Source organism: Dryobates pubescens, chromosome 4 (assembly GCF_014839835.1).
Source record: "Dryobates pubescens isolate bDryPub1 chromosome 4, bDryPub1.pri, whole genome shotgun sequence".
Classification (NCBI taxonomy): Eukaryota; Metazoa; Chordata; class Aves; order Piciformes; family Picidae; genus Dryobates; species Dryobates pubescens.
Window position 1 is genome coordinate 17,189,670 of NC_071615.1, and position 22,104 is coordinate 17,211,773.

Genomic DNA, 22,104 nt, shown 5'->3' on the forward strand with positions numbered 1-22,104 from the left:
CTCAGAGCTGCTCTCTGCTGGGAAAAGCCTCCTCCTCCTCCTCCTCCCAGCTTGGATTGCAGGACCAGTGAAATCAGACTGCCCAGCACCGGCAGGACACGGCCCCCCAGCCTGGATGCGTGGCCACCTCACCCTGGGGGCTCCTGGGCAGGTCTGGGGGCTCCTGGGCAGCCCTGGGGGCTCCTGGGCAGCTCTGAGAGCTCCTGGGCAGCTGTGAGAGCTCCTAGCCAGCTCTGGGAGCTCCTGGGTAGCCCTGGGGGCTCCTGGGCAGCTCTGGGAGCTCCTGGGTAGCTCTGGGGGCTCCTAGCCAGCTCTGGGAGCTCCTGGGTAGCCCTGGGGGTTCCTGGGCAGCTCTGGGGGCTCCTGGGCAGCTCTGGGGGCTCCTAGCCAGCTCTGGGAGCTCCTGGGTAGCCCTGGGGGCTCCTGGGCAGCTCTGGGAGCTCCTGGGTAGCTCTGGGGGTTCCTGGGCAGCTCTGGGAGCTCCTGGGCAGCTCTGGGGGCTCCTAGCCAGCTCTGGGAGCTCCTGGGTAGCCCTGGGGGCTCCTGGGCAGCTCTGGGAGCTCCTGGGCAGCTCTGGGGGTTCCTGGGCAGCTCTGGGGGCTCCTGGGCAGCTCTGAGAGCTCCTGGGCAGCCTTGGGAGCTCCTGGGCAGCTCTGGGGGCTCCTGGGCAGCTCTGGGGGCTCCTGGGCAGCCTTGGGAGCTCCTGGGCAGCCCTGGGGGCTCCTGGGCAGCTCTGAGAGCTCCTGGGCAGCCTTGGGAGCTCCTGGGCAGCTCTGGGGGCTCCTGGGCAGCCTTGGGAGCTCCTGGGCAGCCCTGGGGGCTCCTGGGCAGCCCTGGGGGCTCCACCTGAGCAGCAGCTGCAGGCCCAGGCCTCATCTTTTACTGTGCTGACTGTTTGTAAGGGTGGCTGTGACGCTGCCTCCCGAGTGGGTGGTGTCTGTGGGGCTGGCACTGCCCTTCCCCAGAGGGCTGTGCTGCTGCCCTCGATTCGTGGCAGGAGCTGTGGGGGAGGGGTGAGCACCACTCCCACAGCCCCCGGGGGGCTTCCAGCAGCTGCAGAGCTCTCAGACTGTGTTCCAAGCCCTGGGCAAGGCTCAGCCCCCCCAGCTCCTGTGTTTTGGGGTCACTCTTGTCCCCTCATACTGGGACACTGTGGCTGCAGCCCCCAGCCCCAGGCTGGGAGGGGAGGGGGCAGTGCCCAACACTTGTTCCAGGCTCTGAGGGGAGGGGGCAATGCCCAGCACCCCAACCCCAGGCTGGGAGGGGAGGGGGCAATGCCCAGCACCCCAACCCCAGGCTGGGAGGGGAGGGGGCAATGCCCAGCACCCCAACCCCAGGCCGAGGGGAGGGGGCAATGCCCAGCACTTGTTCCAGGCTCCTCTCTCTTCTATGCAGCACCCCCTGGAGCCCTGCAGTGTGCCAGGCTCTCTACCCATCTGCTCCTGCCCACCCAGCTGCTCTGCCCCTCTCTACCCAGGCCAGCAGTGGCCCCAGGAGGCTGTGGGGGTGTAGGGTGCCCACAGCCCTCCCGAGGGCAGGCTCCAGCCCTCTCCTGGCAGTGCCATGGCTGAGCTGGTGCCACTCTCCATGTCGTGCCCCTGTCCAGAGGGCCCTGACCCAGCCTGTGAGGCTCTGGGTGTTGGCATCTCCTGCTGCACCTGGAAGCTCCTTGCTGCCAAGCTGCTGTGCAGCTCTGCTGGCCTCATCCAGGGCACGGTGCCCCCCTCAGCCCCGTCTGCCAGGCCCAAAGTGGCAGTGGCACCAGCGCTCAGCTCACTGCCACCCCTGGGCGGCCTTGCAGGGCTGTGCCAGGCTCGGCTGTGCCAGCTGCTGAGCTGCTCAGGGTGGGTGTCTGTGGGCAGCTGGTGGGGTGGCACGGAGGGCAGCACAGGAGCTGTTCTCTGGGGTCTGTCTGTTGCAACTTCTGCTGGCCTGGAGCCAGCCAGGGGCTGAGAAGCTGCTGGGCACCAGGATGGGTCCCTGCCCGTGCCAGAGCCACCCGGGCACCCGGTGCATCCTTGTCCCTTCTCCGTGTGCCCAAGGCCAGGCTGCAGGCTCTGCCCCTCAGGCCTGTGCCCACTCCAGGCCTGGCAAAGCCATAACCTTTTAGGTTTGTTCTCTATGTCAAATAAATTTTTACAACCTTCCTCTGGCAGCTGTGTCCTGCTGGGCACCCACAGCTGGCACCTACCTTGGCTCTGCCCCTCCCCCCCCCCAACAGAGGGCCTGGGCTGCCCATGCTGCCCAGGGGCACCTACAAGGATTTGGAGGCCTGAAGCCTGGCACTGGGGGCCAAAGGCTCAGTGCTCTTTGGTGCCTGGGGGCAGGGGATGGTGGGGCAGGAGGTGAGGGGTGCCCATGCCACCCTGACAGGCTCCTGTGGGCAGTGGGAAGGAGGCAGCTTGGCAGCCCCTGGGTGCCACAGCTCTGTGTGCCCAGCATATGGGGTTGGGGGCTCCCCACCAAGCTCCCTGCAGCTGCCAGGACTGTGCCATCTGCCTGCTCCCCTTTGCCCCTGGCAGCTTTTCCCTTGGCTGCTCCTGTCCCTGCAGGCTCAGCCGTGGGTGCTGGGCACCAGGAGCAGGGGTGCCAGCTTCTCCCAGCACCTCTGCTGCTCCAGGCTGCCAGGGTGGGAGAGGAGACCCCAGCACAAAGCCCAGGGCACCCAGGGAGGCAGGGCAGGGCTGGTATCGCCTGCAGGGTGGGGGAGGTGGTGCCAGGGGGGACGGGACACGCGGTGCTCCCTGTGAGTGCCAAGCAGGCTGTGCCCCAGGGGAGCAGCAGCCACGTGCCAGGGGGTATTAATAGTGCCAGAGCTGCTGTGCCAGGGCAGGGGATGCACCTGGCAGGGCTGCAGGAGCTCCCCTATGGCCACGTGTGGTCCCTAGGCATCACCCCACTGCCTGGCAGCTCAGCCTGCCCTGTGCCAGCCAGCACCAGCTGCACAGCCCTGCTGCTGCTCCCTGCCCCTCTGACCCAGGGTGGGCAGAGTCCTGTGCCAGGGTAGTACCAGGCCGTCTGAGGACAGCCCCATGCCATGGCAATACCACATCAGCTGTGAACATCCCTGTGCCATGGTAGTGCCAGGCCAGCCATGGGTAGCCCCCCAGCAGTGCCAGGCTGACTGTAGACAGCTTCATGCCACAACAGTGCCAGGCCAGCTGGGGATAGTGCCAGGCTGGTCATGGATAGCCACAGCAGTGCCAGGCTGGCCAAGGACAGCCCAATGCCACAAACGTGCCAGGCCATCCAGGGACAGCCCCATGCCATGGCAGTGCCAGGCCAGCTGGGGTCAGCTCCGTGCCACAAGAGAGATGGGAAGCCCAGAGCTCCCCTGGCACGCACAGCAGGGCTGAGCTGTGGCACAGTGCCAAGGCTGACCTGGGGCCATGCCACCCTGCAGGCCAGGGCATGTGGGGGTCTGGGAGCAGCAGCCCTGGCCTGGGTACTGCTGCACACAGCAGGTAAAGGTGCCAGTTCAAGGGACCCTGTGCCAGGCTGGGGCAGATTGCCAGTGCTGGAGGCACTCTGTGCCAGGCATGGCACCCTTGGGGGGTGTGCCCAGAACTGAGCTGGCCTGTGGGTGCCAGGGGCAGGGTGGGTGAAGTCTGCAGACAGCTGTGCCAGATCCTGCAGGTGTGTGGCGCTGGGCTACCGGTGCCCATACTGGGCTGGAAGTGCCACACCAGGAGGTGCCACACCAGGACCCCTGTGGCAGGATGCTGGGGGCACACTGGGGGGCAGAGACCTGTCCTGGGGTGCAGCTGAGGGCGCTGGGGTGCAGCTACCTGTACTGGGATGCCAGCGTTGTGCTGGGATGTGCAGACCTGTACTGGGGTGAAGGTAGGTGCCACCCTGGCACGCAGGAGCCACCCTGGCACGCAGGAGCCACCCTGGCATGCAGGAGCCACCCTGGGCTGTGTGCAGCAGTACAGGGATGCAGCTTCCGTGCTGGGATGCAGGAACCATTCCAGGATGTGGGAACGGTACTGGGCTGTGCAGAGCCGCGCTGGGCTGTAGGCACCAAGCAGGATGATACTGACCGTGGGCACCAGCAGAGGGATGCAGGTACCGGTACCGGGATGCAGGCGCCCGTACCGGGGTGCGGATGCCACCCCAAGCTGCCGGTGCCCGGTACCAGTCCCCCCTGTGCCATATCTCGGGGGTCGGGAGTGCCGGCGGGGCGGGGCGGGTCCCGGTTCCCCGGTGATGTTGGTTGGGGTGGAGGGGGAAGCGGGAAGCGCTGCGCCGTGCGCTGCGGCGGGGGCGGCTCCGTTCGGCTCCGCTCCCGCCCCCGCCGCCGCCGCCGCCGCCGCCGCCGCCGCCCCGCTGCCATCGGCGGCTCCCGGCGCCGCCGACTCTCGCAGCTCCCTCCCGGACCCGCCGCAACGCGGGGCTGGCGGGGAGAGTCCCTCCCGCTCCCGCCGCCCCCGCCGCCCGCGCCGCTCCCCTGCCCGGTTCGCCGGCCCCGGGCGCGGGTGAGCGGCGGAGCCCACCGCCCGCCGGGTGCATGGACAGGAGCTCCCTGCTCCAGCTCATCCAGGAGCAGGTGAGAGCGGCGCCGGGGGCAGCGGGCAGCGCTGCCGGGGAAGGAGGGTGGCCACCGGGAGCACATCTCCGGGAGGGGCCGCCGGATACCGGGCATCGCTGCCCGGGGTGTATTGGATGGCGGGGGGAGGATGATGCTGGCAAGCACCGGGCACGGCTGCCGCGCAGCGGGCAGAGCTGTCAGCCCACGGTGGGTACCGCGGAGCAGCCCCGGTACCCCGCGCTCAGCATCCTCCCGGTGTCTCCCCCCACAGCACTGCCCCGGGTAACTGGGGGGGGGGGAGGGGGGACGTGGGGGGCAGCCCTTGCCCCCCGTTACGCCGCTGAGGCCGCGCAACTCAGCTCACTTGTGGCCTCCTCCTCACCCTCAGCTTTCCCCCTCCCCGGCTGTATCCTCAAGGACAGAGGGTGCTGAACCCCAGGTGCAGGATGGGACCCCGGGAGGCTGCCGTGGGGCTCGGTGCCCACCGCCAGCCCCCCGGTGTTGCTCGCTTTGGCGGGGGGCTGCGTCCAGCCCCCGTGACCTGATTGCAGGATCAGGCCGTGGAGCAGCAGCGCTGCGCAGCGCTGGGGGCTCCGCTCCCTGGCCAGGATCGCCCCCCCCGGGGCGTTACCACCCGCTGTGCCCCGTCCCTGCCCCCGGTGCCCGTTCGCTTGGTCCCCAACCCCCGGGGCCGAGCTGGAAGCTCCGCCCTGGGCATGGGGAGGGAATTTTCGGGGGGGGTCAAGAATCTTCACAGACCTCTCCCCTCCCCCCCCTCACACCCCCCCGGCTGGCTCCGTGACCTTGGCCGAGTTCCACCACCCCACCCCCCCCCCGGCCTCCCCAGCCTGGGTTTCGCAATGCTGTCCCCCGTGTCACCTCACCCGCGGGTGTGGGGGCTCTGAGGCCCCCGGGATGAGCAGAGCAGGGCTCGGGAGCGCCCAGCAGGGCCGAGGAGCTGGGGGGCTGGAAGGAGTCAGTGGCGCTGGAGAGGGGGGAGCCGCATCCTGAAAGCAGGGAGAGGCTTCGCGGCTGCTCCGGGAGCTCTCTGGGGGCCGCTGAGGTGGGGACAGTGCGTACCAGGCCCCCGCGTGGCACACACGTGGCACCTGTGGGGTGGCATGTGGGGGGCATGAGGAATGGGGGGCACTAGAGTGCTGGTGCACCCCCAAAACTGGGTCTGCTCCTGTGTGCTGGTGTCTGCTGTGGGGCAGCAAGAGCTGCCTGCGCCTTGCACCCCACATCCCGCACCCTACTTCCCACCCTGCTCCCCCCATGCCGCCCTGCATCCTGCGCCCCACATCCTGCATCCTGCACCCCCACGCCCCCTGCGCCCGTGCCAGCCCCAGGCAGTGGTTCTGGGCAGCCGGACCCCAGCCCTGTGAATGAGGCTTTAGGCTGTGAGACCGGAGGGCATGGGGGGGCGGGGGTACAGTGCCGTGCCGGGCACAGCTCTGTGCCAGTCCCACGAGCCTGCTTCTGCTATTTCCCAGCAGATCCCAACACCAGCTACAGAGCAATGCTGTGGGGTGCAGGGTGCCAGCTGCGCTCCTGCCACCCGTGCCCTTTCCCTGTCCCCATCCTCCTTGTGCCACCCTCAGCTCTTTGCCTCTATGAGCAGGACCGCGCTGGGTGTCCCAGGGTGCTGGGTGCCCCGTGGTGGGCTCAGGGTGCCCAGGCAGTGCTGGGGGCCCCGAGGACGGTGCAAGGTGCCCGGGCACGATGGAGCAGGGTGGTGAAGGTGTGCAGGAGGAGGAGGAGGCTGTGCCAGGGCTGCGCGTGTGTTTAGCTTGGTGGCTTCCTGGCTGGCAGGCTGCTGGCGGCCAGGAATAGCTGAGTGGGAGAGTGGTGGCTGTGCCACGGGGAGATGGGGACACTGGCACGGCACGGGGCACCTGCATGGCACACCTGCATGGTGTGGGGTACCCACACAGCATGGGGCGACCACATGGCACAGGGCATAGCCATGGCACGGGGCAGTCATGCGGCTGCTGGCACCCATGTGGCATGAGGCATCTGCATGGCACAGGGCACCTGTATGACACCCACATGGCATGGGACACCCACATGGCACAGGGCATAGCCATGGCACGGGGCAGTCATGCGGCTGCTGGCACCCATGTGGCATGAGGCATCTGCATGGCACAGGGCACTTGTATGACACCCACACGTCAAGGGACACCCACATGGCATGGGGTAACCACATGACATGTGTCAACCACATGGCACAGGGCATAGCCATGGCACGGGGCAGTCATGTGGCTTGTGGCACACATGTGGCATGGGGCACCTGCATGGCACAGGGCACTTGTATGACACCCACACGTCAAGGGACACCCACATGGCATGGGGTAACCACATGACATGTGTCAACCACATGGCACAGGGCATAGCCATAGCACAGGGCAGTCATGTGGCTGCTGGCACCCATGTGGCATGAGGCATCTGCATGGCACAGGACACCCACATGTCATGGGACACCCACATGGCATGGGGTAGCCACATGGCACAGGGCATAGCCATGGCACGGGGCAGTCATGTGGCTTGTGGCACACATGTGGCATGGGGCACCTGCATGGCACAGGGCACCTATGTGGCACGCCCGTATGGCATGGGGTAGCTACATGGCACAGGACACAGCCATGGCATGGAGTACTCATGTGATGTGAGGCATCTGCATGGCACAGGGCACCTCTGTGGCACAGGATACGCTCATGGCACAGGACATCTGCGTGGCATGAGGCACCCACAGGGCTTGGAGCATCTGTGTGGCACAGGGGCCCACAGGGCACCCACATGACACAGGGTACCTGCCTGGCAAGGGGCACCCATGTGACATGGGGCACACACACTGCACAGGGCATGCACATGGCATGTGCCACCTGCACAGCACAAGGCACCTGCATAACACAGGGCACCCACATGGCAGCAGGGCACCTATGTGGCACAGGGCAGTTATGTGGCATGGGGCACTCAGCACAGGGCACCCACATGGCACCCACATGGTATGGGGTACAGGGTGGGTGCAGGTTGTAGCCCCTCTCACAGAGGCAAGGCAGGTGGCGTGGAGTGCCACATGATAGTGCCAGGCTTGGTGCCAGGGTGATGGGCACCAGAAGGTCTCCCTGGCTGATCAGGGAGCCGCAGCCCTGGCACGCTGGTGACCGCCTGTGCCATGCCCACAGCTGGACCCCGAGCACACCGGCTTCATCGGGGTGGAGACCTTTGCCAGCCTGGTGCACAGCCATGAGCTGCCCCTGGACCCTGCCAAACTGGACATGCTGGTGGCCCTGGCACAGGGCAACGACGAGGGGCAGGTCTGCTATCAGGAGCTGGTAGACCTGGTCAGTGCCGGGGGGCTGCGGGGGCCGGGGGTGAGCGGCCAGGTGCCAGCCCGGGGTGGGCACTGGGCACCTTGGGGAGCGGGGAGGGGACGGACGTCGGTGGGACGATGGCACCGCCTCGGGGCGGCGGCGACGGGCGGGGGGGTGGCCCGAGCCGCCCCTGCGGTCCCCGCGGGCACGGCCTCTCTCCGCAGATCAGCAGCAAACGTTCGAGCAGCTTCAAGCGTGCCATCGCCAACGGGCAGCGTGCCCTGCCCCGGGACGTGCTGCTGGATGAGACCGGCCTGGGCATCTACAAACGCTTCGTGCGCTACGTCGCCTACGAGATCCTGCCCTGCGAGATGGACAGGCGCTGGTACTTCTACCAGCACCGCTCCTGCCCGCCCCCCGTCTTCATGGCAGCCGTCACCCTCACGCAGGTACCCGCCCGCGGCTGCCCACCCGCGGGAGCCAGCCCTACTGCCCGTGGGCTGGCCGGGATGGGTGCCCCTGCTTGTGCTGTCCTAGTGCCCACAGCAGGGTGGAGGTCTGGGGCGGGCAGGATGGGTGCCCCTGGTTGTGCCGTCCTGGTGCCCACAGCAGGGTGGAGGTCTGGGGCGGGCAGGATGGGTGCCCCTGCTTGTGCCGTCCTGGTGCCCACAGCAGGGTGGAGGTCTGGGGCGGGCAGGATGGGTGCCCCTGGTTGTGCTGTGCCATGGAGGGTTTACACCAGGGGCAGAGAACGACGGGTGACAGCGGTTGTGATGTCCCGGTGCCCATACCCAGGCTCAGACCCAGAGCAGAGGGCACATGTGCCCCCAGTGGTGATGTCCTGGTGGCCGCGGGGGGTTCAGACCTGGGGTGGAGGTGCCAGGTGAGGCCGCTGCAGGACAGAGGAATAGGGCTGCTGTGGCTGTGTCGGTGCCGGAGGTGCCAGCCCTGGCCGTTGGCACAGATCATCGTGTTCCTGTGCTACGGCGCCCGGCTGAACAAGTGGGTGCTGCAGACCTACCACCCCGAGTACATGAAGAGTCCTCTCGTCTACCACCCCGGGCACCGGGCCCGCGCCTGGCGCTTCCTCACCTACATGTTCATGCACGTGGGGTAGGTCCTTGCGGGGCACAGGGTGGCACCCCACGAGGGGCTGCGTGTCCCGAGCCACCTCCTGTGCCCTCCTGTGCCCGGGCAGGCTGGAGCAGCTGGGGTTCAACGCCCTCCTGCAGCTGATGATTGGGGTGCCCCTGGAGATGGTGCATGGCATCCTGCGCATCAGCTTCCTCTACCTGGCAGGCGTCCTGGCAGGTGGGTGCGTGCCAGGCTGCGGAGGGGCTGCGGGGCTGTGCCCATCGGTCCCCAGCACCAGCCCCGGGCAGGGCACGGGCAGACTGGGGGGAGGATTTGCTTGCTGCCCGCTCTGGACCGCTGGGTCCTGCCCCCCCCGGGGTGGGGCTGGGGGTAGGGCAGCCCCTAACTGGACGTGGCTGGTGACTAACGAGCCCCTGCTGAGCCCTGCCCGTGCCCGCAGGCTCCCTCACCGTCTCCATCACGGACATGCGGGCACCCCTGGTTGGGGGCTCAGGGGGGGTCTATGCCCTCTGCTCAGCTCATCTCGCCAACGTCGTCATGGTCAGCACCTGGCATCATTTGGGGCATCATTGGGGGCACCAAGGGGTGGGAGGGGGAGCACCGCAGTGGGACCGTGGGAACAGGCGTGTGGGGTGGGTGGCATGGGGTGGCCTCATAGGGTGGGCAGCACAGTGAGACACTGAGGGGTGGATGTTGTGGGGTGGGCATCATCTAAAGGGTTAGCACTTTGGGTGGCATCACGGGGTGGGAGGGGTGTGGGCAGCATGTTGTGGGGTGGCATTGTGGGGTGGGCACCAGTGCAAGGGAGAGGGAGCACTTTGGGTGGCATCGTGGGGTGGTTGTAGGTGGGCAGCATGGTGTGACATTGCATGGGAGATGCCATGGTGCTGTTGGGTGCCATTGCAAGGTGGCATTGTAGAGTGGGCAGCATGGTGTGACAGTGGTGTGGCGTTGAGGGTGAGTGGCATTGCAGGGTGATATTAGGGAGGGGATGCCGTGGGGTGAGCACCCTCATAGTGGGGAGCACCTTGAGTGGCATCATGGGCTGGGCAGCGTGGTGTGACATTGGGTGGGGGATGTATTGGTCTTGCATCATGAGGTGGGCATCATCACAGCGGGGGAGCACGTTGGGTGGCATCGTGGGGTGGGCAGTGAGTGTGGCATTGGCCTCATGAGGTGGGCAGTGTGTGGCACTGAGTGGGGAACGCTTCGGGTTGACATCATGAGGTGGGCACCATCACAGTGGGAGGCACCTTGGGTGGCATCATGGGTGGGTGTAGGAGGTGAGGAGCAGAGATGGGAGTGCTCCGTGGGCCAGGGTACAGCTTCCCTGGGGCACGCTGGGAGGCGCCGGTGCCAGCCCGCTCCCCAGTGCCAGGGCACCACCGGTGCCACCCACCCCCTGTCCGTGCACACGCAGAACTGGGCCGGGATGCGCTGCCCTTACAAGCTGCTGCGGATGGTGCTGGCGCTGGTGTGCAGTGAGTACCCACCCGTGCCCTCACCCCCCCCCACCCCGCGCTGGATGTGTCCTCTCTGGGCGGGTGCCAGGGTGCTGAGCGCCTCCTGGCACCGTTTCGCAGTGAGCTCCGAGGTGGGGCGAGCCGTCTGGCTGCGCTTCTCCCCGCCGCTGCCAGCCTCGGGCCCGCAGCCCAGCTTCATGGCACACCTGGCAGGCGCCATCGTGGGCATCAGCATGGGGCTGACCATCCTGCGCAGCTACGAGGAGAGCCTGCAGGACCAGTGCGGCTGGTGGGTGCTGCTCCTCTCCTACGGCACCTTCCTGCTCTTCGCCGTCTTCTGGAACATCTTCGCCTACGACTTGCTGGGGGCACAGATCCCGCCCCCCCCGTAGCCCACGCTCTGCCCTCCCCCCCACCCTGGCACCCACCCTTTGGGTTGTTTTTGTTGCGGTTCCGTCGCTCGCCGAGCCCGGTGGAGATCGGGGAGGGAGGGAGGTGCCCCCACGCGTGTGACATGGGGGCAGGCCACCCACCCTCGCCCTGCCTGCCCCCTCGGTGCTAGCGAGCGCGTCGGGCACCCCCCCTCTCCCCCCACCATGGGCCGCATCCCCTCTCCCTCTCCCCTACAGACCCTGCCCAGCCCCCACCACCACCCCCGCTGTGCCCCCTCCCCAAAGGATGCTTCAGCTCCGCTGTGCCCCCTCGGGAAGGAGACAAGCAGGGAGGGGGATCTGGGGGGGGGATCCCTCTGCTTGCTTCTGTTAGCCCCCTCGCCGGGGTGGAGGGGTTGAGGGAAAGGAGGGGGGTGGGGGTGTGACTCGTTGCCCCTCACCCCAAGGACCTGCACTTTGAGCCGGACTGGTGCCAAAAGAGGAGGATTTATTTTTCTATGCCAAAATAAATATAAATAAAAGAAAAAAATAGGGGGTGGGGGATAATAAAAGAGAGTAAGGGAGAGGCTGGGGAGAGCCCGGAGGCTGGGCTGAGACTGGCACAACTCATGGCAGCAGACCCTCCTCCCCACACACATCCCCTTGCCCACCCTTGTTTCCCCTCCCCTCGCTTTGCTGCCCTCCCCACAGCGGGGGCTCGCCCCAGGATGAGGGCGCGGGGGGTGGGAAATAAACCCAACCCCGCCCCAACCTCCCCTCCCCCCCCCGGGGCCCCTCCAGACCTTTTTGGAGTATAAATAAATATTTTGCACACTGCCCGAGCCTGTGTCTCTGAGGAGGGGCACCCCTGGCATCCCCCCCGCCCCCGACCCCGCAACCCCAGCCCTGCTGGCTCGATGCGGGTGGGCACAGGGCGGGGGGCGGGCAGCCGGGAATGGGAGTTACTGGAGCAGAAGACTCCGGGATGCGTGAAACGGCACCCGGGGCGGGGGTGGGCGCGGGGGGGTGTGATAAGGGGTGCGGGGCTGCGTGTGTCTGGGAAGTCAAGACCCCCCGCTCCCCAGCCTCGCATGCTCCAAGCGCACCCCCCCGCTCTGGCTGCAGGCAGCCAAACGACCCCCCCGCCCCCGCCCCTGCCCCGCATCCCTTCTGTCTGCACTCAATTCACGCCTCCCTCCAGGCGGCACCGCCCCTCCCCCACTCCGTACCCCCATCCAGCCCCTCCCCCCCCGCTATGTGTCTTCCACCACACCCTGTACCTCCCCATGGCCTCCCTTTAAGTCTTGTGTCCTCATTCACCCTCTCCCACCCTTCTACAGCCCCCCCATCAAACCCCAGATCCTCGCTGTACCCCACACCCTCCCATCCAGACCCCCCCATGCCCCTGCACCCCAAAACCCTCTTCAGTCCGACCTCCCTATCCAGCCCCCTCCCATCAAATCTCACACTCATCTGTATCCCTCACCGCACACCCCCAGCCCCCCTTCCACTCCCACCGCCGCATTTACCCTCTCTTACCCTTCTGCAGCGCCCCCGTCAAACCCCAAGCCTCCCTTGTACCCCTGCACCTCATCCAGCCCCACACCGTCACTGCACCCCCAGGCTCCCCGCTCCCCTCCCTCCTTCTACTCCCATCCCCCCATTTACCCTCTCCCACCCTTCTGCACCCCCTTCCCATCCAACCCCGGACTCACCCCATATCCCCACACCCCCGCCAGCCCCACATCCCCTGCACCCCCTTCATGCTCCCCAAACCCTCCTCCTACCCCGCGTCCGTGCATCCAATCCCCCAGCCCAGCCCTTAACCTGTGTCCCGCCCCCTCCCCCAGCCCCGCCCCTGAGACCGCAGTTACCAATCCCAATCCACACCCTCCTGTCCCAGACTCCACTGTCATTGGCCCTGTCTGTCTATCCATCAGCCCTCTACACCAATCACAGACTCTTTCTCTTCACACCCCGGACCCATCCTCGCCCTCTCTGTGAAGACACGCCTCCTCCCTTACCACGCCCCAACGTCCAGTCCCCGCCTCTCTTTGGCTCCACCCACCCGTCATTCCCGCCCACCAGCCACAGACTCCGCCCCTGCACCTCGGCTCCCGCCCCCTGGGCTGACCCTGCCGGCTCCGTCCCCGCCCCCGGCGCGTTGCCGGCGCCGCCCCGCGGCAGCCCGGCCCCGGAAGCGGCGCGGCGGGGGTGGGGGTGGCGGCGGCGGCTGTCGCAGTGCGCGGCCGGAGCCAGCGGAGCCGCCGGCCCCAGCGGGCCAGGCCAGGCCGGGCCGGGCCGGGCCGGGTGGTGCCATGAAGGGGAAGGAGGAACGGGAAGGCGGCGCGGCGGGGCCCGGAGCGGCGGGGCCGGGCGGAGGGGGTGCCGGAGGCGGCAGCCCCGAGAAGAGCCACAGCGCGCAGGAGCACAAGGAGCAGGGCAACCGGCTCTTCGGCGGCCGCAAGTACCCCGAGGCCGCCGCCTGCTACGGACGCGCTATCGTGAGTCCAGGGGCGTCCTCACCCCGGGACGGGACCACCGGGAAGGGACCCTCGGAGATGGGACACGCCCCCTCCCCCCCGCCCCGGCCTGACCTGGATCCCCCGGACCGGGATCCCCGGCCTGGGCCTGACCTGGATCCCACGGGACAGGACACTCCTGGGTCTAGCCTGGCCTGGATCTTCCCGGGACGGGACCCTTGACCCTCACCCACGTCTCCGGCCTGGGGTCCTGCGGGACAGGACCTACCGGGACTGGACAACCACTATGGGCCGGGCCGGGCCGGGCCTGGTCTGGGCGCACTCCGGGGTTGAATCCTTGTTGGGCCTGGACCCATCCCCAGGATTTGGTCCAGCCCTGGCACAAGCCCCCCCGCCCCTGGCCTGGACATCTGCTTCTCGTCCTGGCCTGGACTCTCCCAGGGCAGAACACCTTTTGCCTGGACTCCCATCCTCGGGCCTGTATGCCCTACCTGGGCATGGCCTTCCCCACTTTGGCCTGGCCTACAGCTGGTTCCCTGCCTGGGCTTGGAGAGCCCTCAGCCAGGCCTGCCCTACCCCCAGGCTCTGAGCTGGACTCTGCCTGAACCTGTCCCCTCCCCCTCCCTTCCCCAGCCACATACCCAGGCTGGGCTTGGCAGTGCAGACCCACCCTGGGGTGGATGGGCTCCGGGGCCTGGTGCCGGGGGGTCTTGTCCCCCACTCTGGGCATGTGACACAGGCTGCTTCATAGGAACCATGCCCAGCGTGTCCCACATGGATCCTAGCAACTGTCTGCAGGGTGCCAGCCTGAGCGGGCACTGCTGGCTGTCCCCAGGCCGGCAGCATTGCCCCCTGCCCCGTGGCTGCCAGGCGGTGGTGGGCAGGGGGCGGTGGCTGCGCCCAGCCCGGCAGGGCTGTCACCTTTGTCCCCCTGCAGAACCGCAACCCCCTGGTCGCTGTCTACTACACCAACCGTGCCCTGTGCTACCTGAAGATGCAGCAGCACGACAAGGCCCTGGCCGACTGCAAGCGAGCCCTGGAGCTGGACGGGCAGTCGGTGAAGGCTCACTTCTTCCTGGGCCAGTGCCAGATGGAGATGGAGAACTATGACGAGGCCATTGCCAACCTGCAGAGAGGTTGGTGAGGGGGCAGGGTGCCAGCGCTGTCCCCTCCAGCCGCCAGGGGTGGCAAGAGGGATGCCAGCGCTGGCTCTGGGAGCGTAGAATCCAAGACAGGTTTGGGTTGGGAGGGAGCTTCGAGATCAGCCAGTGCCAGCCCTCTGTCAACACCTCCCACCAGCACAGGCTGCTCAAGGTCTCATCCAGCCTGGCCTTCAGCACCTCAGCCTCCCTGGGCAGCCTGTGCCAGAGTCTCCCCAGCCTCACTGCAAGGAATTTCTTCCTCCTCTCCACTCTCAGTCTCCTCTCTCCCAGCTCCAAGCCATTGGCCCTGGGCCTGGCACTCCCAGCCCTTGTCCCAAGTCCCTCCCCAGCTCTCCTGGAGCCCTTCAGGTACTGGGAGGCTGCTCTGAGGTCTCCCTGGAGCCTTCTCTTCTCCAGGCTGCACAGCCCCAGCTCTCCCAGCCTGGCCCCACAGGGGAGGTTCTGCAGCCTCTGCTCATCTCTGTGGCCTCCTCTGGTCCCTCTCCAGCAGCTCCAGGTCCTTCCTGTGCTGGGGGCCCCAGAGCTGGAGGCAGTGCTGCAGGTGGGGGCTGAGCAGAGCAGAGCAGAGGGGCAGAATCCCCTCCCTGTGCTGCTGCTCTCCCTGCTCTGGCTGCAGCTCAGCACTCAGCTGCCTCTGGGCTGCCAGGGACCAGTGCTGGCTCCTGGGCACTTTGTCACCAGCTGACCCCCCCAAGGCCTTCTCCTCAGGGCTGCTCTCAGCCACCCCTCACCCAGCCTGGGCTTGTGCTTGGGCTTGCCCTGCCCCAGCTGCAGGACCCAGGCTGCTCTTTTCTCTTCCCCAGCCTACAACCTGGCCAAGGAGCAGAGGCTGAACTTCGGGGACGACATCCCCAGCGCGCTGCGCATCGCCAAGAAGAAGAGGTGGAACAGCATCGAGGAGAGGAGAATCAACCAGGAGAATGAGCTCCACTCCTACCTCACCAGGCTCATCATGGCCGAGAAGGAGAGGTGCGGCCCCGGGGGCCACTGCCACCCCCGCGCTCCTCTTGCTGCTTCGGGGCCGCGGGCGGTGCCCTGCGGCGGGGGAGGGGTGGGGGTGCTGTCCCCCCAGCTCCCTGACCCCCCCCACTCTGTCCTAGGGAGCTGGCTGAGTGCCGGAAGGCGCAGCAGGAGGAGAGCGCAGACGAGAGCCGGAGCCGAGTGCAGCTGGCCAGCATCGAGGCCAAGCACGTGAGCAGGGGCAGCAGGGCTGCTCAGGGAGCCTGCCAGGGGAGCCAGGCCTTCCTCCTCCCATCCTCATCCCATCCTCCTCCCCTGCCAGGGGAGCCAGGCCTTCCTCCTCCCATCATCATCCCATCCTCCTCCCCTGCCAGGGGAGCCAGGCCTTCCTCCTCCCATCCTCATCCCATCCTCCTCCCCTACCAGGGGAGCCAGGCCTTCCTCCTCCCATCCTCCTCCCCTGGCCTTCTTCGTCCCCATGCTCTGCCAGGTGCTGTGGCTTTTGTGTCCCTCCGTGAGGGCTGTCCCTGCCCTGTCACCTCCTGTCCCTGCCCAGCAGCAGTGACTCTTGGTTGTGCTCCCCCAGCTGCTCTACGTGTTGGTCTCTGGGGGCCACCAGCAGGTCTGGGTCCTGGCCTGGCACAGGGCACTAATCCTGGGATAAAAATAGTCCCAGGAGGGAAGGTTATTTTAAGCTGCATCACTCCTGCCATGCACTTTGGCCTGGAGCTGGAGGCCTTGAAGACAAGAGAGGCCACCAAGGACCTCTCATCTCCACCTGCCACAGCTCCCAGCAGTGGGAGGTTTTGGGGTACAGCCCTCTGCACTGGGGTCCCCTCACCCTAAGTCCTTCTTTGCCAGGACAAGTACCTAGCAGACATGGATGAGCTCTTCTCCCAGGTGGATGAGAAGAGGAAGGTGAGTGTGTCCCCAGGGGTGCTGCTCACCAGGAGCCAGCCCTGCTCCCTGCCTCCACCTCAGCCCTGAGCCCTGCTCCCCCCTGAACCAGCACCATGGAATCACAGAGTGGTTCTGGCTGGAGAAGCCCTCTAAGGCCCTCAGGCCCTAAGACCACCCTGGCCATTACACCACACCCTGAAAGCCACCCACCCCTCTGGGATTCTGGTGCTGGGCTCAGCCACCCCCTCCTGACCCCAGCTCTGCCTCATCTAGCCCCTGCTGACCCTGGCTGGGCTCAGCCAGCCCCCGCCCCTGGCTGGGCTCAGCCAGCCCCCCCTGACCCCAGCTCTGCCTCTCCTCCTGCACCAGAAGAGGGACATCCCTGACTACCTGTGTGGGAAGATCAGCTTTGAGCTGATGCGGGAGCCCTGCATCACGCCCAGCGGCATCACCTACGACAGGAAGGACATCGAGGAGCACCTCCAGGTACCACCAGCACCTCCCAGGCGCTTGCCCGGCTGCGGAGGCAGCTGCCTTGGCCTTGGCTACCTGCCCAGGTGGCTGCTGGCGGAGGCCGTGCGCCTTGACCCGCTCTCCAGCCGCTGGCAAGCGGCCGGCCGGGAGGGGGGCTGGGTGTCGGCCCTGCCCCGGCAGGCCGGGCGCGGTGCCCGTGGGCACGGGCGGTGACGGCTGGGTGCCCCTGCAGCGCGTGGGGCACTTCGACCCGGTGACTCGCAGCCCCCTGACCCAGGAGCAGCTGATCCCCAACCTGGCCATGAAGGAGGTGATCGATGCCTTCATCTCGGAGAACGGCTGGGTGGAGGATTACTGAGGGGCGGCGCTGCCCCGTGGCACGGCTGGCACAGCGCTGGCTCCCTGCCCTCCTCGCTGCCCCGTGGCACGGCTGGCACGGCGCTGGCTCCCTGCCCTCCTCGCTGCCCTGTGGCACAGCGCTGGCTCCCTGCCCTCCTCGCTGCCCTGTGGCACGGTGCTGGCTCCCTGCCCTCCTCGCTGCCCCGTGGCACGGCTGGCACGGCGCTGGCTCCCTGCCCTCCTCGCTGCCCCGTGGCACGGCTGGCGCGGCGCTGGCTCCCTGCCCTCCTTGCTGCCCCGTGGCACGGCTGGCACGGTGCTGGCTCCCTGCCCTCCTCGCTGCCCTGTGGCACGGCTGGCACGGTGCTGGCTCCCTGCCCTCCTCGCTGCCCTGTGGCACGGTGCTGGCTCCCTGCCCTCCTCGCTGCCCTGTGGCACGGTGCTGGCTCCCTGCCCTCCTCGCTGCCCCGTGGCACGGTGCTGGCTCCCTGCCCTCCTCGCTGCCCCGTGGCATGGCCGGTGCGGCGCTGGCTCCCTGCCCTCCTCGCTGCCCCGTGGCACGGCCGGTGCGGCGCTGGCTCCCTGCCCTCCTCGCTGCCCCGTGGCACGGCTGGCGCGGCGCTGGCTCCCTGCCCTCCTCGCTGCCCTGTGGCACGGTGCTGGCTCCCTGCCCTCCTCGCTGCCCCTCGGCACGGGGCTGGCTCCCTGCCCTCCTCGCTGCCCTGTGGCACGGGGCTGGCTCCCTGCCCTCCTCGCTGCCCCTCGGCACGGGGCTGGCTCCCTGCCCTCCTCGCTGCCCAGGCTGCCCGCACAGCCAGCTGGAGCGAGGCCCCGTCGCCATCTCCCCTCCCTCAGGAGCCCCAGGGGCAGCCAGCTGGGCACCGAGGCTCCCTGGGGTCCGGCTCCGGGCGGTCCGCAGTGCTGGGAGGGAGCCCTGGCAGGAGCTGGCAGGAGGCAGCCCTGAAGGCCTTGCCCCCACCCTCACCCCCCACAGAGCAGGGTCCTCCCTGGCTCTGGCAGCTGCTGCTCCCCAGAGCTTGTGCCCTGCCCCAGGGAGGGGCTGTGAGGAGCTTGCTGGGGTGGTGCCCTCTCCGTGAGCGTTGGTGTTGCCTCTTCCTCCCAGCTCCAAGGTTGGGTCTTCTCCTCCTTGTAAATAGCCACTCGTGGGGGAGGGAAACCAGCAAGATTCCAACTCTTCTCCAGCTTTCCCTGGGAGACAACTGCTCCCAGGGCCGGAAGGGGCTGGCTGCTGGCCCACCAGGGCCGTGGGTCCTTGGGAACAGCCACCTGGGGTTGAAGATCTGCTTCCTGTGAATGAAATCCCTTCCAACCCAAGACAAAACCCACCCAGCCCACAGCCCTGTGGCCCCCGGTGGCTGCAGCAGCTTGGGCACAGCCTGCCTGGCTTCCGAGCGTCCCCTGGGGGTTTGCCAAGGGCAAAGAAACAACAAAATAGAGAGAGAAAAATGTAAGAATCAGCAATAAATGGGGAAAAAAAAACAGAGCTGGAGTGGTTCCTGCTGCTGAGCTTTGTGCAGGGCAGGGGCTGGCTTGGGAGCTGCTGTTGGCCCTTCGGGAGGTTTGAGCCTCTGCTGCTCCCCAGCCTGCCTACAGGGGCTGGGAGCATCCCAGCAGCCTGGGGCTGGAAGGGGGCTCTGGAGCTCACCCACCCAAGCCCTGCTCCAGCAGGGCACCCACAGCACCCTGCCCAGCAGCACAGTGCCCAGGGGGGGTTGGAAGCTCTCCACACCAGGACACTCCACAACCTCTCTGGGCAGCCTGCTCCAGGCCTCCAGCAGCCTCACCCCAAACAACTTTCTCCTCCTGCTCAGCTCCAACCTCCTGCCTGACACTTGCTGCCCCTTGCCCCTTGTGCTGGCCCTGGGCAGCACTCAGCAGAGCCTGGCCCCAGCCTTTTGCCCCCCACAGCTCCTTTAGCTCTTGCTGAGCATTGCTCAGCTGCCCTCTGGGGCTGCTCTTCTGCAGGCTCTCAGCCCCAGGGCTCTCAGCCTTTGCTGCTCCCAGAGCTGCTCCAGGCCCCTCAGCAGCTCTGCAGCCTGCCCTGGACTCTCCAGCAGTTTCCTGACTCTCCTGACCTGGGGAGCCCAGAACTGGGACTCCAGTTGTGGCCTTGTTAGGACAGAGTGGGAGGAGAACCTCCCTTGCCCTGCTGACCACACTCTTCCTCATGACCCCCCCCCCCCAGAGCACCTTTGGCCTCCTTGGCCCCAAGGGTGCATTTCTGGCTCCTGGGGAACTTGTGCCCCAGCACTCCCAGGTCTTTCTCCATGGAGCTGCTTCTCAGCAGGTCCTCCCTCACCTGCCCTGCTGCAGGAGGTTGTTCCTCCCTGTGGGCAGGACCCTACCCCTGCCCTGCTTGAGCTTCATGAGGTTCCCTTCACCCAGCTCTCATCCTGGGCAGGTCTCACAGCCTGCTGTGGTGTCAGCCACTGCTCCTGGTTTGGCAGCTGTGTAGCCTGGCTGAGGGTCTGCTCCATGCTTTCATCCAGGTTGCAGAGGAAGATGCTGAACAAAACTAGTTCCACACCCAAGCCCTGGGAACAGCACAAGCTCCAGGCCTCCACCTGGGCCCTGCACTGCTGATCACAACCCTCTGAGCTCTTTCCTTCAGTCAGGTCTCAACCTGTCCCCTCATCTGACTCACCCTGAGCCTGCCTACCAGGATGGTTTAGGAGACAGCAGCTGGAGGCTCTCTGATGTTGAGGCAGGCACTGCCCTCCCCTCACCTACCAGACAGCTCAGGACTCCATGCTGAGCACTCCTGGCCCCCTGGGGGCAGAGCAGGGCATAAAGTGCTTTGGTAGAACAACTTTAATGGAAGGGGGCAGATAAAAACCAGTAAGCCCCAGAACTTCCTCCGCTGCTTAGTGCCAGCAGCGGTAGCTGAGGAGGTGGCTGCGGGCACCGCCCTTTCCTGGCCGCAGCAGGGCCAGAGCTGCCGCCCTGGCAGGGTCTCACCACGCTTGTGATGGGGGTGGCACATCCTTGGCCTTGCCAGCTCTAGCCCAGGAAGGTGGAGATGAAGACACTGGTGTCCAGGTTGAGCGTGGCGTGCCACCAGCGGTCCGGGAAGTACAGCACCTGCGGGAGAGGGGCCGCGGGTGTGTGCCCCCAGCCAGGGCAGCACGGCCCCAGGATGCCAGGGGCTGGCTGCCGACAGGCCGCACTCACCTCCCCGGGGCGCAGGGTGCACTCCAGCGGCCGCTGTGCCAGGGGCAGCGTGGGGTAGGTGTGGTGGAGCCAGGCCAGGGTGGTCTCGTTGGGGTGGAAGTGGGGAGTCCGATCCGGGGGGTACAGGAACCAGCGCTGCAAAACACTGCCCATGGGGACACCTCCCCACCACGTCCCCTCCAGCCCCTCCTGGAGCTGGGGCTTCACCACCCTGCCACGGCTGGGGACAGCTGGTGAGGCCTTACCCCCACCCCAGAGCCGGAGTCTCACCTTCCTGCCAAAGATCACCTCGGAGTAACCAGGCCCATGCCAGTGGAAGGGGACACCTGAGCCTGAGCCTGTGGTGGGAGTGTGTGTGGGGGTGATACTGGGGACACTCCCCCCTCAGTCCCACACTGAAGCTCCTCCCCGTGCCCACCACCCCCTCCACCAGACCCACCTGCAACGCCAAAGCTGTAGGCAGGGCTGGTGCCAGGGATGCGGAATGGGGGCGCCACGTACTGCTGGAAGAGGTGACCCCACTCGGTGAAGTTGTTGTCCCCGAAGAAGTAGAGGGTGTCTGGGGGAGGGGACAGGACATGGGCATGGATGACACCGCTGGGGTGGGGGGTGGGGGGTGCCAGCACTGAGATACTCACCGCTGCCCAGCTGGGCTGGGTCCTGCGGCTTCAGCAGCTGCTCCACATACTCCTGGAAGGGCACATCCACTGCGGGCACAGAGAGCTGGGGGGGGCCGTGCCAGTACCCCCGGGGCAGGGGGAACGTGGGGGTGGCCGTGCCAGTACCCCCGGGGCAGGGGGAACGGGGGGTGGCCGTGCCGGTACCCCCGGGGCAGGGGGAACGGGGGGTGGCCGTGCCGGTACTGAGCCAAGCCCTCACCTTTGCGGTACGAGTAGGTGTTGGCAGTGCTGAGCCGCACCGGGCGGGCCCCAAAAGCCGCCAGCAGCTTCTCCCGGGTGCAGAGGGAACGGAAGGCCTGGGAAGGGAAAGGAAACAGCGCGACCAGGATGCTGCCACCGCCGGTACCGGGACACAGCGGCGTGCTGTCTCCCAACCCTCCGTGAACAACCCCGGTCCCTGCCCTGGCACTCACCGAGTTGTCCGTGACCCCGCGGAGGATGACCGGCCGGGAGAAGGCGAACCTAGGGGAGAGCATCGCACCGGGACCCGTCTCAACCCCTTTTCCCCCGGGGCAGCGGGGGGAATCCCATTCCCTCGGCACCTACCCAGCAGACCGGGACCCCCACCCTTAATCCTCCGGTACCCTGCCCAGGGCACCGGGACCTGCCCCAATCCCTCCCCACCGGCTCTGCTCCCGGGCGAGCGCCCGCCCGTACCGCTGCAGGAAGAGGGAGTAAGTGAGGGAAGCATCAACCCGCTCCACGGTGCACCGCTCCTCCTCCGGCACCGTGCCCGCCAGCCTGCAAGGGGAAGCTCAGCTCGGCACGGGGCCCGGCACGGGGCTTAGTACCAACACAGCTACTCCCGTCCTTACCAGCCGCCGTCCGGCGGGTCGGTGCCGCCCGGAGCCCTGGCCCGGGCCAGGGGCAGCAGGGGCAGCAGCGGCAGCAGCAGCGAGAGCAGCGGCCGGCGCCGCCGCGCCGCCGCCATAGGGGAGCGGGAGCGGAGCGGCAGCAGCGCCGGCAGCGCACTACGCTTCCCGGCATGCACCGCGGCCGCGCCGCCGCTGGCCGGGAGCCGTGCGACGGAGGCCCGCAGGGGCCAAGTGTTTGCGGGGCGACGCCACAAAGGGAGCGCAGCCAAGGCAGAGCCCACAGCGTGCGAGAGCGGCGGCAGCACTGGGGCGCAGCTCTCCCGG

The 22,104-nt window shown here is 67.4% G+C and overlaps 3 protein-coding genes across 3 annotated transcripts; 2 read left to right on the top strand and 1 right to left on the bottom strand.

The window, feature by feature from the left end:
• The first annotated feature begins 4,303 nt into the window (after positions 1-4,303).
• RHBDL1 (rhomboid like 1) lies at positions 4,304-11,328 on the top strand. The gene is made up of 8 exons (XM_054180702.1): positions 4,304-4,549; positions 7,717-7,875; positions 8,070-8,294; positions 8,810-8,958; positions 9,044-9,156; positions 9,380-9,480; positions 10,361-10,421; positions 10,524-11,328. The coding sequence occupies exons 1-8, from the start codon at positions 4,511-4,513 to the stop codon at positions 10,793-10,795; spliced, it is 1,119 nt and encodes a 372-aa protein (XP_054036677.1). The 5' UTR covers positions 4,304-4,510; the 3' UTR covers positions 10,796-11,328.
• Positions 11,329-12,973: 1,645 nt separating this feature from the next.
• STUB1 (STIP1 homology and U-box containing protein 1) lies at positions 12,974-17,138 on the top strand. The gene is made up of 7 exons (XM_054161349.1): positions 12,974-13,278; positions 14,195-14,393; positions 15,224-15,389; positions 15,521-15,611; positions 16,242-16,298; positions 16,650-16,766; positions 16,987-17,138. The coding sequence occupies exons 1-7, from the start codon at positions 13,093-13,095 to the stop codon at positions 17,110-17,112; spliced, it is 942 nt and encodes a 313-aa protein (XP_054017324.1). The 5' UTR covers positions 12,974-13,092; the 3' UTR covers positions 17,113-17,138.
• Positions 17,139-20,030: 2,892 nt separating this feature from the next.
• On the bottom strand, positions 20,031-21,896 carry JMJD8 (jumonji domain containing 8). Its single transcript, XM_054161350.1, has 9 exons — positions 21,781-21,896; positions 21,623-21,706; positions 21,379-21,427; positions 21,165-21,261; positions 20,924-20,992; positions 20,725-20,844; positions 20,556-20,623; positions 20,286-20,420; positions 20,031-20,195 (listed from the first exon to the last, which is right to left on the bottom strand). Exons 1-9 carry the CDS (start codon positions 21,894-21,896, stop codon positions 20,115-20,117), a joined length of 819 nt encoding a protein of 272 aa, XP_054017325.1. The 3' UTR covers positions 20,031-20,114.
• Positions 21,897-22,104: the final 208 nt, after the last annotated feature.

Excerpts from the sequence above, each read along its gene's own strand:
- STUB1 (XM_054161349.1), top strand. The coding sequence starts at position 13,093 with ATGAAGGGGAAGGAGGAACGGGAAGGCGGCGCGGCGGGGCCCGGAGCG. Across the intron at positions 13,279-14,194 it reads CCTGCTACGGACGCGCTATC|AACCGCAACCCCCTGGTCGC; the intron begins GTGAGTCCAGGG and ends GTCCCCCTGCAG. Across the intron at positions 16,299-16,649 it reads AGGTGGATGAGAAGAGGAAG|AAGAGGGACATCCCTGACTA; the intron begins GTGAGTGTGTCC and ends CTCCTGCACCAG.
- JMJD8 (XM_054161350.1), bottom strand. The coding sequence starts at position 21,896 with ATGGCGGCGGCGCGGCGGCGCCGGCCGCTGCTCTCGCTGCTGCTGCCG. Across the intron at positions 20,624-20,724 it reads CTACAGCTTTGGCGTTGCAG|GCTCAGGCTCAGGTGTCCCC; the intron begins GTGGGTCTGGTG and ends CTCCCACCACAG. Across the intron at positions 20,421-20,555 it reads AGGTGATCTTTGGCAGGAAG|CGCTGGTTCCTGTACCCCCC; the intron begins GTGAGACTCCGG and ends AGTGTTTTGCAG.
- RHBDL1 (XM_054180702.1), top strand. The coding sequence starts at position 4,511 with ATGGACAGGAGCTCCCTGCTCCAGCTCATCCAGGAGCAG. Across the intron at positions 9,157-9,379 it reads CCTGGCAGGCGTCCTGGCAG|GCTCCCTCACCGTCTCCATC; the intron begins GTGGGTGCGTGC and ends CCGTGCCCGCAG. Across the intron at positions 10,422-10,523 it reads GGTGCTGGCGCTGGTGTGCA|TGAGCTCCGAGGTGGGGCGA; the intron begins GTGAGTACCCAC and ends ACCGTTTCGCAG.